The 18941-nt window shown below is 36.1% G+C and overlaps 1 protein-coding gene across 1 annotated transcript in view; it reads left to right on the top strand.

Moving 5' to 3' along the window:
- Positions 1-13171, top strand: part of LOC143245612 (one cut domain family member 2-like) — a 214486-nt gene extending 201315 nt beyond the window's left edge. The window contains exon 4 of the mRNA XM_076491967.1: positions 8163-13171. Within this exon, the coding sequence (XP_076348082.1) occupies positions 8163-8566 (404 nt within the window). The 3' untranslated portion in view covers positions 8567-13171. The remainder of the gene's footprint in view (positions 1-8162) is intronic.
- Positions 13172-18941: the final 5770 nt, after the last annotated feature.

Raw genomic sequence — 18941 nt, 5'->3', positions numbered from 1 at the left:
TTATATTGTACAGTTTGATTGCTTACATTGTCTGTGACGTCGTGGAAGCCAGAGCGCTTTAATAGCTGAGCATTAATTTTGAAAACTTATAGCGGTAAAAACTGGGTTTAGATACCCGTGGTGGGCACAGCGCAGATAGTCCATTATGTAAAAATAAACAGAAGCCCATTATCAAGTTGAGACGAAATCGCAAGGGTGAATAATTATCGTTACAGTTGAAATAAAGTACCGCAAGGTGGAATGAAAACAACACCGACAACACCGTGACATCCATTGTATAATAATGTATCACTTAATACGTCTTGGATTACTTACTCTAGAATCGGCCTCTATCTATCACGTTTTATCTGTATGTCTCGGTATGGTTTCACAGCCATACACAGTCAAAATTATTATGACTTAATGAACTTATATATAATTAGTATAATGACTGAAATACAAGTGGCGTTTTATAAAAACTACTATGAATGTATTTCAAATTCCACACATTTATATAGTGTTAAGACAAGTGTTGTGGTTTTTATTTATAGAATATTTACCGAATTTTCATCGTTATATTTTGCTGTGAAACGTTTGTTATGAAAATAGGTTTCACGTTCTTGTTGAAACCTTCAGCAGTTTAAATCATGAAAAATCAAAAAACGTTTCGCCAAAGCTCACCTGGTATCATCTGGTACCGTTTCTCCAGATATCACCTGTTATCATCTGGTACCGTTTCTCCAGATATCACCTGTTATCATCTGGTACCGTTTCTCTAGATATCACCTGTATTCATCTGGTACCGTTTCTCCAGATATCACCTGTTATCATCTGGTACCGTTTCTCCAGATATCACCTATTATCATCTGGTACCGTTCCTCCAGATATCACCTGTTATTATCTGGTACCGTTTCTCCAGATATCACCTGTATTCACCTGGTACCGTTTCTCCAGATATCACCTGTATTCATCTGGTACCGTTTCTCTAGATATCACCTGTATTCATCTGGTACCGTTTCTCCAGATATCACCTGTATTCACCTGGTACCGTTTCTCCAGATATCACCTGTATTCATCTGGTACCGTTTCTCTAGATATCACCTGTATTCACCTGGTACCGTTTCTCCAGATATCACCTGTATTCACCTGGTACCGTTTCTCCAGATATCACCTGTATTCATCTGGTACCGTTTCTCTAGATATCACCTGTATTCACCTGGTACCGTTTCTCCAGATATCACCTGTATTCATCTGGTACCGTTTCTCTAGATATCACCTGTATTCATCTGGTACCGTTTCTCCAGATATCATGTATTCACTTGGTGCCGTTTCTCCAGATATCACCTGTTTCTCCCGTTTCTCTAGATATCACCTGTTATCATCTGGTACTGTTTCTCCAGATATCACCTGTTATCATCTGGTACCGTTTCTCCAGATATCACCTGTTATCATCTGGTACCGTTTCTCTAGATATCACCTGTATTCATCTGGTACCGTTTCTCCAGATATCACCTGTTATCATCTGGTACCGTTTCTCCAGATATCACCTGTTATCATCTGGTACCGTTTCTCCAGATATCACCTGTTATCATCTGGTACCGTTTCTCCAGATATCACCTGTTATCATCTGGTACCGTTTCTCCAGATATCACCTGTTATCATCTGGTACAGATATCACCTGTTTCATCATCTGGTACCGTTTCTCCAGATATCACCTGTATTCATCTGGTACCGTTTCCCCAGATATCACCTGTTATCATCTGGTACCGTTTCTCCAGATATCACCTGTTCTATCTGGTACCGTTTCTCCAGATATCACCTGTATTCATCTGGTACCGTTTCTCCAGATCGCCTGTATTCATACCTTCTCCAGTTAAACCTGGTTTTCCTGTTCTAATGGCAGGTTGAGGCTACCTCTGTTAAACTTTCCTGTTCTAACGACAGTTGAGGATCTGATATTCACGAAACTTCGACATACTCGTCGAAGTCTAACTGTCATTACAAGTACAAACAACTGATAGTAGTTGTATTTTTATTCTGAAACGGCATGTTATTCGCACACGGGCTAAGTAGTCAGGTCTGAACCCTTAGTGCTCAGATATACCCGTCTTCAATACAAACTGTATTACAGACGTTTTAACATATTCTATATTCTTCTGAAGCCATCACGGTGTGGTAACTATCAAGGAAAACTTTATCTGTCTGTGGACTCATCTCCTGTTAGCCGATCCGGACCAAACTTGGCATCCTGACTTAGAGCAAAAAACGCATATTAAACTTTCTCATATGTTGAAAAATAAAAATACTTTACAGAATAATTCCTTTATCATTACAGCAGTAGATATTGTAAATAGTTGAGTATGAACAAAATTCAAACCACAATAGAACTGTCCAAGTCAAAGATTGTAAATAAAGTTTTCTGAATTTTTGCTTGTTTTCCGTAATAACCAAAACGTACTGTGATAAACTGTCCGGCTACAAAGTGCAGAATAAAGATGTTGTTGCTGTTTCCAATTCCCGCTTTTTCCTGATTCACACCAATTAACTTTTGGTTTATACTAGGGTTAAAATAAGCACTTAATCCTGAATTACTAAAGTGGTTAAGGTACTCGACTCGTAATCCGAGGGTCACGGGTTCGAATCCCTATTACACAAAACATGGTCGCCCTTTCAGCCATGGGGGCGTTATAATATGACGGTCAATCCCATTATTCGTTGTAAAAGAGTAGCCCAAGAGTTGGTGGTGGGTGATGATGACTAGCTGCCTTCTCTCTAGTCTTACACTGCTAAATTAGGGACGGGTAGCGCAGGTAGCCCTCGTGTAGCTTTGCACGAAATTCAAAACATAACATAACACTCGATTCCCTGTTTTACAACAATTTTCTTTGAGAATGAATACTACTAAAAATCCTCGCAGAAATGTTGCTTGTTTTTACTCACTTTGTGAGTATTTTGTTACGTTTTCAAGAGAAACAAAAAACGACAGATGAATGCAGTGTTATTAACCTGCAAAACGTTTAGGATGAAATATTGAAAATGCATTAGAAGAACCTCTTCATAAAAGACAGTCTTTTAGGTCTGAAGGTTTACTTTTCCTTGCAAACTTTCGTCGAATCTGTCGGGCTTTAACCAAGAGCAGAGCTGCGCATGCAATTTGAGGCTCAAATAATTAGTCAAATTGCACGGCTGCTTAATTGGTCAAACGTGATTTAACACGACCAAGTAGCTGAAAAGCTCAATCGCTTATGGGTCCACATTCCGCCGTTGAATTTAGCAGTTTGTCATTAGTCCAAAACAAACAACCACATAAGTAGCGTTACAATGAGTAGCCCAAAACAAACAACCACATAAGTAGCGTTACAGTGATTAGCCCAAAACAAACCACATAAGTAGCGTTAAAACAAACCACATAAGTAGCGTTACAGTGATTAGCCCAATACAAACAACCACATAAGTAGCGTTACAGTGAGTAGCCCAAAACAAACAACCACATAAGTAGCGTTACAGTTTGCATTCTACGAAACTAATCAGAAAGTTTATCCACAAGCGCTACTGTAAATTAAACAAACACGTGCATGCAAGAGTGTTATTGTTTTGAGAAAGGAGTGTTATTTTGGTATGTTTTTCTAATGTATTCATAATCGAGCATTGCGATATCGGAATCACCGTGTGGTGACACGACTTTTAATTCGAATACAACATCGTCTGCTATATTTTCTGCCCAATGTAATGACTATAGAAATATATATATATGTATGGAAAAACAATAAGAATAGATCGTTGATGTTGAAAACCAGTACAAGAGATACAGCAGAATTCACTGAAAATCTATCCAGGAAAACGAACTCGACATCAAAATTGTACTAGTTCTTTGTTACTGACGTCAGTACCTTTCAAACAAGAAAATCCTTTTGTTTAGTTTGGTTTTAAATTTCGCGCAAAGCTCCACAAGGGCTATCTGCGCTAGCCGTCCCTAATTTAACAGTGTAAGGTTAGAGGGAAGACAGCTAGTCATCACCACCCACTGCAAACTTTTGGGCTACTCTTTTACCAATGAATAGTGGGATTAGCTGTAACATAATAACGCTCCCACGTCTGAAAGGGCGAGCATATTTGGTGTGACAGGGGTTCGATACCGCGATCCTCAGATTGCGAGCGACGCTCTAACCACGTGGCCATGCCGGACCTAAAACACGTGCATATGAAAAATTAAACACCATACATCTAGTGTGCGTTAATGTGCAAACGACTGCCAGAACAGGAATTTACACTTATCTATATATACATACATAAGTATATATATATAATTATAACATAGTTATAATAGATCATTATATAATTATAATACATATATATATAATTCAGATATTTTGGAATAAATTGAAGTTTACGTTGATAGTGTTTTGATTCAGCCAATTCAACTGTTAACTGTTCTAACTGATATGACTGCTTTGGAAGTCGTTATACAGTTTAATGAAGTAAGGTGTCGTTCTACGTTTTGATAAAAGATACCAGTTTATTGAGAACTATTTTTCTGGTTTACCATTCTTTGAAAAGTTCATAAAATAGAAGCGCCAATCCCAAGTTCTAGCTGGCTAAAACGCAAACGGGTTGCTAAACCAAAAGGTGTGATTAAAGCCATGAAGAAAAGACGGAGAAGATTCGAGACAAACATTGCATGTTTTCCATCAACCTCCACCTTTCAGTTCCTCACCCCGTAAGCTGCTTGTCACGCAGCGAAAAGCGGCAGGTGGCTTCGTTCCCATAGCTCGGCTTCTCTGTGTGTTGGCTACGAAATGGCACGCGCACGAGGACCACCCTGTCCTCTCTCGGTAGCGTTGCTCGTGCCATGTCACAAACTTGTCTATTTCCCCTAGAACCCCGCCTCCAACTTGATAACGCACGCGGTCGCCTAAAGATCTCCGTAACAAATTTCAGTGGCTCTTTCTAGACTAATCTCCCACAACCAGGCCTTCTTTACAAGTCTGTGCCCCATTACCCCTCTCCACACCCCCACTTCTACATAACGTATAGAGGTGGCACCAATGCTGGCAGGTTTGTGTAGGGAAGTTATAATTTACCATTATTCCCAAAACTTTTGGTCAGGCATGATCATAGTTAGTAACACTGTGATAAAAATAAAACAACAAACTTAATTCAGAATTTTTTTTATTATTATTATTGGAAGACATTTGAGAAAGATCTATACATAAACTCCTGCCCTCTATTTTTTATCATTATTTTACTGTTTCACGTGCGTGTGTAAACGTCTCTCTCTATGTGGTTGCAAATTTTGAATTCAAATAAATTCATTTCTACCTACATGTCTGTGTATGATAAATACCCATAATCATGTGTTTCTGTTTTTTTCTTCAGATCGTATGTAAAGACGTTTCAGTTCCATTTCGTTATTCATGAGCTCCCTCTATAAGAAAAAAAAAAACAACTTTTCTGTCAGCATGTACTTAGTCCATCAAGAGCAAAGTCATCAGTCTTTCCTTATACTGATGGAGGACTTGAGGGTCCGCACTGAGAAACTCAGAGAAGTTGATCTCCAATTACAATCTGAAAATATTATCCACGAATTCAAAAGTAATTTAAGAGGGCAAAGTTTTCACGGTAGCATCAGACTGTACAAGATGTCGATTGTTCTTCTGTGAAGGTGATTAACAGTAACCATGAAACACCAACAACAAAGTTGAATTACATTAGATAGCACATGATCATAAAATAAGCACAATGGTTACATCTTAATAATTTTTGTTGTTTCTTTTTGTGAGCGCAATGAAAATATTATTTTACTTCCGTTCATCCCTGTTTACTTTTCCAGCTCCTTCCTCGCTTTTGTACTTTGTGTAAATAAAACTTTACTATTTTTACGAGTCGTATTTTTATTTTTTTCATGTCTGTGATTTGTGTTCTATCCTATCTGATAGACTTCCTGCAAAGCCCGGCATGATCAGGTGGTTGAGGCACTCAACTTGTAATCCTAGGGTCGCGAGTTTGAATCCCTGTCACACCAAACATGCTCGCCCTTTTAGCTGTGGGGCGTGATATTGTGATGGTCAATCCCATTATTCTTTCGTAAAAGAGTAGCCCAAGATTTGGCGGTGGGTAGTGATGACTAGTTGCCTTCCCTCTAGTCTTACACTGCTAAATTAGGGACGGCTAGCGCAGCTAGCCCTCGTGTAGCTTTACGCGAAATTCACAACAAACAAACTACCTTTTGAGTTTTTACTTTTATATTCATTACATACACTCATTATTCCTTGTTTTTATTCCTTTGTCGCTTGGCGTAAAGCTACACAATGGGCTATCTGTGTTATGCCCACCGAAGGAATTGAAACCTAATTTTTAATTTTATAAGTCTTCGAACTTCCGCTGAGCCATTTGAAGAGTTTTTTTTTTAATCAAGATATATTCGACAATAAGTACAGTATTTCAAAGTGAATGTTACATGTGATCACACAAATGGTCAGTTTAGTTAACGTTCCTAATGATGATATTTTCCTACTATAATTTTCTGTCTCTCAAATATAACTACGTAACAGACTTCTCTATTTACAGTCGTTTCCGTAAATACAGTGAATGTCCTATAAAACTCCAAATGTTATCGCTTAAACTTACTTTAGGGTTACAAATAGAAAGATAATACAAATAATTTCCTCTTGCTGGATGTAGAACTGTTTGAAACATATCATTCTCGATTAATTTCCTCTTGCTGGATGTAGAACTGTTTGAAACATATCATTCTCGATTAATTTCCTCTTTCTGGATGAAGAACTGTTTGAAACATATCATTATCAATTAATTTCCTCTTTCTGGATGTAGAACTGTTTGAAACATATCATTCTTGATTAATTTCCTCTTGCTGGATGTAGAACTGTTTGAAACATATCATTCTTGATTAATTTCCTCTTGCTGGATGTAGAACTGTTTGAAACATATCATTCTTGATTAATTTCCTCTTTCTGGATGTAGAACTGTTTGAAACATATCATTCTTGATTAATTTCTTCCTTCTAGATGTAGAATTCTTTGAACAATATCATTCTTGGTACATCTATAAAATTTTCTAGATGTAGAATTATTTTATCTCATACTGTATAATCTTTCTGGTATATCTTATTTTCGATTATTGCTTGTATTGATTAGTCAAAATTCTCTCTATCTAGAACCTTTTATGCTTTTATTTGGATATTAACTGTATTGTGCAAAAAATTTAGAAACAAATATTTATTTAGTTTCTTAGTTTCTTTACGATTACATGCCAAATATGGCTGCTTGTATTATTCATTTCATCATAATTTAAATCTTCGAGCTCGTTTAACTCGCTATAATAGTGGTTCTGATGACATAACAAATATTGTCTACTTGAATATTCACTTTAATAACTAATAAAGGACGCCTCTAGGATAGAAATATGGTTACCACAACTGTTGTTGATGGCGTTGTTTGCAGTATACGATTCAGTTCATATAATATGCTTAGCCCGACGTCGGTAAGAACTATGTGATTATAACTGTAGTTGCGTGTGTGTGATCATGATATAAATTAATGTTTAATTTTGTTCATCGGCATGAATCATTAATTGCCAAATACTAAATGAAGAATACAAACTCTGTGTACATACGTATTTTGTTAGATAAAAGAGTTACAACTACACGCCCTTTAAAAAAAAAAATAATAATTGTTACAATATAATAATAAATATTTATCAAGGTTATAAGCACATAGTTCTCGAAAACGAATGAATAAAGCTTCTCAAAACTTAACTTTGAACTGACAAAACATTTTTGTAATATATCATGGGAATTATAACATTATTGTGTTCTGTCCTTTTCAAAGCTTTAACTCGTACTTCTGGAGTATTGAAATCAGGTGTAATCAGATTAAATGTTATTAGATGTTTTTGTAAGTTTGCTAAACTGTATGAGAGAAATACTTCATAGTTTAGCTTATAAGTTAGCAATATTGTTTTCACGATCGTGTCGAAAATGGATTTTGTACAAGAAATTTAAATAAAGAAAATAAATTTAAATAAATCCTTTTAATAATGTCATTTCTATTATGCACGTGACTAATGAACGTTTTCGATGTCCATTTTTAATTTTAAATCAACTTAAATTTCATTTTTATACCTATTTCCATAACGACAGAGATTTCACCTTTTTTCTTTTTTAGCTTGCAAGCGGAAAGAAGAGCAGCAGCAACATCACAAAAACCCCAATCAACCCAAGAAACCCCGATTGGTTTTTACAGACCTCCAGCGCCGTACTCTGCAAGCTATTTTTAAGGAGACTAAACGCCCCTCCAAAGAGATGCAACTCACGATTGCTCAACAATTGGGATTGGAGCTGAGCACGGTGGGAAATTTCTTCATGAATGCTAGACGGCGCTCACAAGATAAGTGGCTGGACGAGGATAAGTCCAAATCTGGCGGTGATGCAATAAGTAACAAATGTGTCAACTCGTCTGGAAATCATATGCTGAACACTAGCGCCATCTCACCGTCACCTACTTCGGCCTCAACACCAACGCCACCCTTTATTTATGCAACTCCCATCGGCATTGTTACTTCGTCATAACGCTAAAAATTTTCATTTTGGTTAGTAGCGCCCTCTGTAGAGACGATCCTTTTTTCGTGAGCATTGCTTTCTCTGACCGAGGGGACGGTTAAAAATTAGAAACTTTCAATTCAGAGCTATGATAACAGAATGCACATAAAACCACTTTTTAGTGTCTTAGGTGTGAATATTCTGCATTCTGACTTTTATATAACGCGCTAGTAAGACCAACAATTACGTCACCCTATCATGATTACCGTTTTTTGAGAAAAATGGGTTGATTAGGCTTAGCATCCACCACTGTTCGTGCGAGAGACTTGTACAATTTTAATGGTAATATACAAGTGGCTCAAACTTAAAGCAAATATCAAAGCATTAATAATAATAATTTAAAATATTAGCACGAACTAAAATCAGTAATTGTAATCCTTATGTAACTGTAGAAAAATACAAATGTAGGTTTGTGCATAGCCAGTGTTTAGTAAACTTTTTTTTCTTAAAATTATCGTGGTATAAGTCACGCCTTCACAGTGCAAGATCACGGGTGACTGTAGGTGGCAGTATTGCTGAAAACGATAATCGATATTTTGTTCGAGAAAAGTAAAAATGTATAAACCAGTGTATTGATAACTTTTACTGATATGTATTTACTTAATTTAAAGCAAATCGCGTCTAGCACTTGTGCAAATTGCATCTCATCGTTCTGTGTTTTGAAATTCCAGTTTATTCAAAATGATATATAATTTTGCACTATAGATAATGTTATAGTAAAAAAAGAAATTTCGCATATTATGTGTATATACTTAAAATAGTTACTTATTTTTCACATCGTAACAAGGTATTAATACTATTATAGATCATTTAGTCATATATTCTCTACCATTTTGTTGTTAAATTTCAAAATATTTTGAAAAAAAGGGGAAAATCCTGAAACATGCCATAATAAAACTGGCAGCTCAAAACGAAAAAGTTTAAATTCACAAAAATAGAACGTTTGTCATCTGTCAGGATATTCGTGTTACAAAGAACTAGGTACACCGATAAGTTTGTTTTTTAGTTTCGAATTTCGTAATGCCATAACATTAGGCTTAATGTTTAGTGTTTGACTAACTTTATGTATGTAATAAATTTTAAATTTTTGTAACTTTCATTAACAGCAATATGAAATTTAGTTAATAGCATAATACGTATTCCATTTTCGTATCTCTAAGACGTACTTGTTTGAGAAGGGGAGAGTACATTTCTTTTTCATTCCACATAGGTTTCTCATGATTGTCCTAGCCATATTTACATATGTATGGTTAACACTGTAAACGTTATTTGTAAATGTTTCAGTATCTTTCGTCTGTTTATTATTATTGTTGTTCTTCAGCTCTGTTACAAACATTTTTCGTACAGGTACAATTGACTCGTTGTTAACTAACTCACTAGAGGGTGTGTTTCCAAAGTGTGACACAATAAAACCTTTTCCACAATGTCATGTTTTATAAATTACGATAATTTGCCGTTTGTTATACCCTGTTTCAACGAACGCGGTGTTCTGTGATTGTCATTTTTTTTGTTCCTATATTTTTACAATAATTTTGCTTTATATAAGCTTCTAACAATCGTATCTGGTGAATATAGATAAACAAGAATACTCCAAAGCCAGTTTGTTCGTGTTTCCTCAATAAGATATAAAACATTGTTTACCATAATAATGAAAATAAGTTATAAAAAGTGTGTTCTTTACCTTCAAATTCCAGTTGGTGTTGTGTTTTTTGTTAAGTTGCATTTTAATAAATAGTGTTACATTTATTTATTTATTGAACAACTCTATTTGTTTACAACATTTTAAATTGAATTTAAACATCTTTACAGTTTAATTCGTATGGTCAACAAGGATTTTTTTATATACATTTAATCTATAGATATGTATATATGGTTTCGAATTTTATTATATAACAAAGGCCTAGAATTGTACAGAAGTTTATAACTGTGGTTTCTGATATGATTTCGTGTTACGAAGATGTACATTATTTGTTTTCTGTCCAGGATAAAAAAGTTGGTTTCATAATCATTTTTAGGGACAAAACTGTATGGGCATTAATACTTATGTTTTATTTAAAACGCATTAGCTATCAGAAGTTACTACATTACTCAGGTTTTTGTATAATTTTGTGTAATATTTTACGTAATCAAAAAAACGAAACTTTTATCTAGTCCAAAATGAAATCAAAGATTGTTACACATAACGTGCTTCAGATTTAAAGATATGTTTACTTTACATAAGAATACGTTTTTATTGTTTGTCGGAGTTTTTCTTTTACACAAATAATTTAAGTGATTTATCTTAGCCTAATTTAAACTCGTTAAACGAAACAAAAAAAAAAGTATACAAACAGCTTTTTGGAGAATATAGAATACATAGGTGGACATCAGGGCTCTCATTTCCATACTCTACTGCACCCATGCAATTCAGACGCTATAAAAGCACACATACAAAACACACCAAAAACTGACGCCTCATTTAAGCATAATTTTACAGATAGCTTCAAACAAAAGGTGTTTACTTGACCTAAAACCCTAGAACTGGTAGGTTAACACCACATACAACCGCTAATTAAATAAAAACAACATACACATCTGATTTTTGTCAAAAATAAAACAACTGAATGTAACCAACGATCTTCCCAGTGTTGAATCAAAGTACACTTGAATCTAAAACACACCAATAATTTAGACTTGGTAAAGGTCCTCCTGTCGTAGTGTTCGTTAAAGTGTTATAAATCGTAACTATAATGTGGTCGTAACACTTTTAGGTCTTGACTAAAACGCCTTCTAGCAAAACACCACCAAGCAGAATCAGTCCTTTCGACACTGTTGATCTAAACGTAGGTTGTTAAGTTCCAATATAATTAATTAACATTCGTGTTACGATGTAAGGAGTTAAGTTGTATTTTGGTGTCTCGTACATCATACGACGAGTCCTGTACTTTACTGGTTTAGTATTACTTAAGTGAATACATCTGTAATTGTTTATTTAAAGTGATGTTTATCTTGTACAAAAATAAATTTAAGGAGTTTCTTCAGAGATAAATTTAATAATTTTCATTCCATCAGAATACGGAACGGAAAGATTGTCAGTTTCTTTATAAGGATGTTTCCAGAAAACAGTGCATTAATTATATATTATTATTATTGTCTTCTGTTGCCACATAAGAAAAAATACGATCTTTATTTTTTCAGAAAGTTGGATATACAAATATTACACTTGTTTTATATGTGATATTTTTACGTTAAAACCAAGTTACATTTAGGTAATTAGGTGACAAATTGTCCGAATCACGTGATCTGTATATTCCTGATGAGTAAAATTCGTGCAAGATTTATTTGTTATGTTTTCGAACCGTTATTATCTGAAAATTGGGTGAACACTTTCTCTCTAGTTTCACTATCAGAGACTGCTACTCTTACTAAACTCGTGACAAAAAGAAACTGATGGAGCAATATCTTTGTGTATCTTTATCTGTGGCATATAATCATCTGTGACCTTGACCTTAGATTGACTTAGGCAGTCTTATATAGCTCCTTTTAGCTGTAGTGATCCTAGAAATGAGGGAAAAGTTTGAAACTTGTAAATAGTCCTCCGTTTCTTGTTTGTCTTGTATTATCATCTTAACAAAAATTGCACGTGGTTCATATTACGTATGCAAATCGAACACCGGTTTCTAGAAGTCTGAACGTCTGTACGCTCTTGAACTCACCTTCTAATATGAATTAGGACGAACTATATATATATACTCTTAATATATATATATCGAGTATACTGAAAGAAAACGCTGGTTGGATGTTTGTACATGTGTACATTTTAGCATTAATTTTGTGGTCAGAGCAAGAATGGCACTCAACTGCTCACTGGTAATATAACAAACGTATTGGAATATGCACAAATCAGTTAGCTTTTTTTATCCCCAAATGTTTTACTTTCGTGGTAGTTTTGATGTACATTGTATAAGTTTTCCCACTTCTCTGACCTGAGATTTTTTCATAACTTGTAATCTCTAAACAAGCCAGTGTTTGATTGATATAAATAGAGAAACAGGCAACAATCAGTATGTGGCCCGATAATATAAATGTGGTAACTGTGTAAATGTTTGTTTGCAGTTATTTTTATTTACAGAAACCGAGTTTCAAATATATATAAATATATATGTGCATTGAAATACGGGTAATTTTGAATATTATGCTTCATATTTTTACGATTTCTGTTTTCTTTCTTTTTAAGTATTATTTGTCTAAGTAAAATAATAATAATAATAAACCTTTAGAATATTCTTGTTTAATGGGCATTTTACGTTAGTAATAAATATGGTTCTTAAACTTGTAATACGTCATTTATCAAACAATCAAAATTAATATCAATTTTTATCAATATTTTTCACTTAGTCCTCAAATACGTTCAAATGAGAGTTATTTCCAAAAACGCCAAAAGATGGCAATATATGTAATGGCCCATGGCAATGTTATTCCTCAGAACGTGACGATATATGTACCTTTTAATTTCTTCTTCTCCATGTAATATAATTATTGTTCTAACTCAGCACAGTTGTTCACAAGCAGAATCTAATGTTTGAATGTCCAGAAGCAAATAAAGATAAGTATACATTCTATGAAATGGTGGTTTCATTTTTACTTCCCTTGCGTGCGTTGTAAGTTTCTACCTTATTTTCTTCCATTGCTTTTCGCATTTCTCTTTCTTTCAATTACTTTTAATTTCCAGATATAAAATTATTTTCTATTGGTGCGTGCTGTAATATTTTAATCTCAAATTATTCAATCGGACTGTCTTTCATTAATGTTCTTAACTTTTCAAATTTCTGATACTTATTGCTTGGTGGGATAGGGGTAAGTCTTGCGACTTATAACACTTAAAACCAGTATTCGAGTATCCGCGGTGGACACAGCAGTAGCCAACAAACAAACCTTTGTTGAATTGGGATTGACCGTCACATTATACACAAATGGCGAAGATGTTTAGCGCTACTTACGAGGGCTATCTGTAGCCCTCCCTAATTTAGTAGTGTAAGACTAGAGGGAAGGCAGCTAGTCATCACCACCCACCGAGAAGAACATACCAGTATAACCTAGGAAGTTATCTCTTTTCTGAATACATGACTAAAATCGCAACTTATTTCCAACGAATAGTGGGATTGACCGTCACATTATACACACCCACGGCTGGGATGGCGAGCATGTTTAGCGCGACGCTAAACGGCTAATCACACTATTCGTTGGTAAAAAAGTAGCCCCCGTCACACCAAACATGTCGCCCTTTCAGCTGTGAAAGCGTTATAATGGGACGGCTAATCACACTATTCGTTGGTAATAAAGTAGCCCAAGAGTTGGTAGTACAAAATTACGGACGGCTACATCAGACAGCCATTGTGTAGCTTTGTGCGAAATTCATAGCAAACAAAAAAAAAAACAATCAGCTTAACCAGTTGTAGTGGAAACTTCTAGACAAAAAAACAGATATTTCCAGACTTTTGACTTATCTCGGACTGGCATCAAAATTACTGGAGATATAAAACTGATTTCTGACAAAAAAAAAAAAAAAGGACAAGCCACAGATCACCTGGTGAGAATTACAGAAGTTATAGTAGATAGTTTTAGCTGTAACGAATTCATTGTCACCTGGTTTCTTACATTGTGAAAGCGTTTGACAGTGCATGGCATAATGGATTAAAATTCGAAGTATCTAAAATGAAGTTATGCTTGGTATTATTCTCTGACGCTCCAACTTTCTAGACAATAGAAAAGCTAGAATTCATGTATTGGGCACCTTCAAAGGAGGTATAGTTAGTCCTGTACTAGTCATCATGTATGTGAGTAAAATCCACATTTCTGCTTCTTTTGCCAATTTGCTGGTTATGTAGTTATTTGGAAGCGCTCCTATACGCCAACTATAGTAGCGACAAATTTACAATAACGATTAACTTAAGCAGAAAACTACCGAAACAAATGGAGGGTTAAGGTAAATGCCTCCAAAACACAAATCATATTATTCACAAAAATCAACCAAGAGAAGCAAACAGCCACAAAAATTACATCTCAACGAAGTTTTCCTCCCGATAGCCACATTAGCCAAATTTCTACAACTCAAGAATAAATTGGACCAAAGGTGTAGCCCCTCGCTGATACAGCGGTAAATCTATGGATTTACAATGCTAAAACCAGAGGTTCGATTCACCTCGGAAGACTCCGCAGATAGCCCGATGTGGCTTTGCTATAAGAAAACACACAGACACACACCAAAAGCGTAAATAAAATGTGGCAAATAGCAAATTATTTACAAACGTTTGACCAGCAAAAACTGAAAACATACTTGAAATCTATAATAGGTCCAATGGCAAAGTATGCTAACCTATCATGATTAAATATAGCCAATCACAAAGGAACAATCTACACATAATTCAAAATTAAATAATCACTGAAACATAAAGAGAGCGTAGTTACACAAACACAGCCTTCCCGCACAAGTATGTAAATATCCCTATGTTGTCAGTAATACTTCAATAGAGATCAATAGGACACTTCAAGAAATAAAATTACTTCACTAAGAGCATCGTACAAGTTTATCATACATGATGAAGTCAGACCTAAGTACATCTCCCATTAAGTCTAGTGGATTCGTTATGTAACCTATGACAACCGACTACTTGACAAACCGGGAGTTAGATATAGTATTACTTTTATTTTAAAATGTTTTTAATGTAAATATAATGTTAGTGCTATACATTTTTCTCTCGGTATGTATGAAACTCTTTGTATGGCCAAGACTTAATGCTTATAAGGAACGACAGGAAGAAAAGCATTTACCGTAAAATAAAAAACATCTACATTTGTACATCAATGGACATGACCTGTTTTGTTTTATGTTTGTTTTTGAATTCCGTGCAAAGCTACACCAGGGCTATCTGTCCTAGCCGTCCCTAATTTAGCAGTGTAAGACTAGAGGGAAGGCAGATTGTCAACTCTTGGGCTACTCTTTTACCAACGAATAGTGAGATTGACCGTCACATTATAACGAACCCCCGGCTGAAAGGGCGAACATGTTTGGTGCGACGGGGATTCGAACCCGCGACCCTCGACATGACCTGAAAAGGGCCACTGGTATATTCAGTAACTTAAAACAGTCGTAGCGCGCATGCAATAGCTGCGTGATATGAAAACGTGTTTTCCTGGCTGTGGGGCCGAACAATATCAGAAAACTTAAGTGAGATTCATTTATTACATTCAAGTATTAAAACAGCAGTCAAGGAACGGGGAGTGGCAGAGGTCAAAGATCACCTGATCCTACCAGTCGCATGACCAAGGATTGATCAGAAAGAGGTTTATCACGGGTATGTTGGTTGTGACGTCACGAAGTAATTTTCTGTAGCTACAAAAATAAATTACACACGAATCTTAACGCTTTGTACCCATAATTTTTGGGCGCGTTTTTCTGGAATTATACTCACGATGTCCTAATAATTATCACCGTGCCTTATGAAATTTCTGGTCTGTTTATAAAAGATAGATATTAGCAAAGTTCGCATTAGTTTCAGCCAAAGAGAAGGGTTTGGTTTTGATTATGTTTGTTTTGAATTTCGCGCAAATTACACAAGGGTTATCTGCACTAGCCATCCCTAACATAGCAGTGTAAAACTAGAGGAAAAGCAGCTAGTTATCACCACCCACCGCCAACTCTTGGGCTACTCTTTTACTAACGAATAGGGAGATTGACCGTCACATTATAACACCCACACGGCTGAAAGGGCGAGCCTGTTTGGTGCGACCGTGATTCGAACCCGCGACCCTCAGATTACGAGTCGAACTCCTTAATCCACCTGGCCATGCCGGGCTTAGACCTGATTTATAATTAAAATAATTCTGTTTGTTTTAGAATTTCGCACAAAGCTACTCGAGGGCTATCTGTGCTAGCCGTCCCTAATTTAGTAGTGTAAGACTAGAGGGAAGGCAGCTAGTCATCACCACCCACCGCCAACTCTTGGGCTACTCTTTTACTAACGAATAGTGGGATTGACCGTCACATTATAACGTCCCCACGGCTGAAAGGGCGAACATGTTTGGTGTGACGGGGATGAGAAAGGTTAAAGGTGAATTTTCAACAAATTTAATAATTGCCTTAGAAACTGTACTTTGGTTAGGTATAATTCCAGTGTGGTTGCCATATTGTTAAACACTTTGGTTTTTGAGTAAAAAATGAAATAACATATGTGGGTCCTCGAACTCAAGTTCTTCTCGGTCGTTCGGCTGTTTCCGTGACGTTTTACAACTATGACGTAATAGTTGCCAAACACGCTTCGTAGCGCGCCGACCATTTTGTTCCTTTCAGTGCTGGTGTTTTATGTAAGTCTATCGGTGCTTTTTTCGGATTACATACTTTGTGAGACTATTTTTTGTCTTGATATTGCTACTTTATGTTTGTTTTATGATAACATGGTTTATGACGTTGCTTATGGTTGTAAAAAGTGGTTTGGCATCGGACAAAAGCTTCTTTTCGTTTCCGTACAAGGAGAAGGAACCGGCAAGGTGGCGACAGTGGGTGCGGATGGTCAATAGGAAGAACTGGACTCCTTCACACCATGCAAAGCTTTGTCAAGATCACTTTGAACGCTCATGTTTTGTGTCGGATCCCACTGTTTTGGATGACTTGAAATGACTAAGTAGGATCATAGTTTTGGATAAACAGTATCTTTAATTGTAGGTTAAACTCAAATACACTATTTTAGGTTTAACTGCATATTGAAAAATACACACTCGTGACTTGGCTCCTCATCATTCAAGTCAACAAATTCATAGTATGATGCTTCCAAGACATCGATATTCAGGCAATTCCCATCAAAGCCTCGAGTCTGGGTAATGCACTCTTCATCTTTTAATCGGTTTGACACCTTCTCGTATGAGCGACAACAAACGCACTCTCTCCTGGTTGGCATCTGATCGCATAAACCACACCTACACCTTGCACAAACATACGGAATATGTCATATAAATTATACATTTATGGTAAATATTAAAGTAACTATTCAGACTGCTACATCTAGTTTGATTTTATAGACAGAATTATGACGTATAATTGAAATTCATTTTGTTACGAGTCATAAATACCCGGTACAATGATTGTGGAAGGGCCGAGTATTAGTTACCATAGTCGGCAAAGTATAAACCAATAAAACCCAGTCTGTGATACCAATAATTTATAAACATCAGACAGGTTTTGAGATGCTTCAAGTTGCACGTGAAATAATACAGACCATGTTTGTTGTCATGACTTAGGCTTACCATTCTTCCACTGGAGGTATGACTGACTCGCAACCGGCCGGGGCGCTCTCAGTGTCACTCACAGTTCCGCTACTCTCGCTTGTGGAGCTGTCCTTATCACTAGAACTTGTCAGATCTGTGTCAAAAGTAACTGTTCTAGGTTCGTTCAGAGTAGGTTCGAATTGATATGGTGCTACTCGACATTGTTTAGAACACAAAGTCAAAACAGACTCCGCCTCTGTTTCTCTGTATGCACTGGCCATGTTTATTTACATTCAATGCGCTGGTGTTGGCAAAAAACGCAAACTAACGTGGCAGGGGTTTAGTTTAGAGAGAGAGAGAAATCAGAAGAATTCTCTCTTCAACTGGGGTGTTCAGGAACGTTGTGGTTCCTCTTCGTCCCCTTTCGTGGAAGGTTACTGAATTTAGCTTTTTTTTTTTTTGTGACTCGTTTTGGGTGAATGAGTAAAGTTGGTCATAATTAATATTATTCATGAACGAGGCAAAGGTAGTACCAGAGAAAACAGCCAGAACTCGTCCCGAAAAGCAGATGGCATAGTAAATGTGAACATAAACGCGAAACAAAACGACCCGATTCAGGGCATGGCAATAAAGTTGCCTGGGCTGGGATCTAAAGATCCAATGCCTAAGATTTTGCTCTGGGGGGAAACGGGAGCGCCCCGAGAAAAACCCACTTTCACAGGACAGGCGCCGAAAGATTTACCTGTCCTGTGCCCGAAACCTGGAAAAGAAAATACATAATATTTACGTGAGTTTTGCCCTTTAAGTACTTAGTTGTGTTTTTTGTGATTCCTGAAATATGTTGTAAGGTGAAATATATTTGGTTGGTGCACTAGTTAATTTGTGGAGTGATGCAGTAAGTTTGTTTCTGTGTTCTGCTTTTACATAGTATTTGTGTGACATTTATGTTAGTCTATTTCTTAGTGTTGGTAGGTTGATGATTTGATGTATATAATTTACTGGAGTGTGTGATGGTAGCCTGAATGCAGATCTTAGTATTTTGTTTTGTTGAACTTGGATTTTCTGGAGTGTGTTATTTGACATATTATATGTGACTTGACATCCA

The sequence above is a fragment of the Tachypleus tridentatus genome, chromosome 2 (assembly GCF_004210375.1).
Source record: "Tachypleus tridentatus isolate NWPU-2018 chromosome 2, ASM421037v1, whole genome shotgun sequence".
Lineage (NCBI taxonomy): Eukaryota > Metazoa > Arthropoda > Merostomata > Xiphosura > Limulidae > Tachypleus > Tachypleus tridentatus.
Note: the sequence above shows the minus strand (reverse complement) of the source record. Positions and strands in the feature narration are given on the sequence as shown.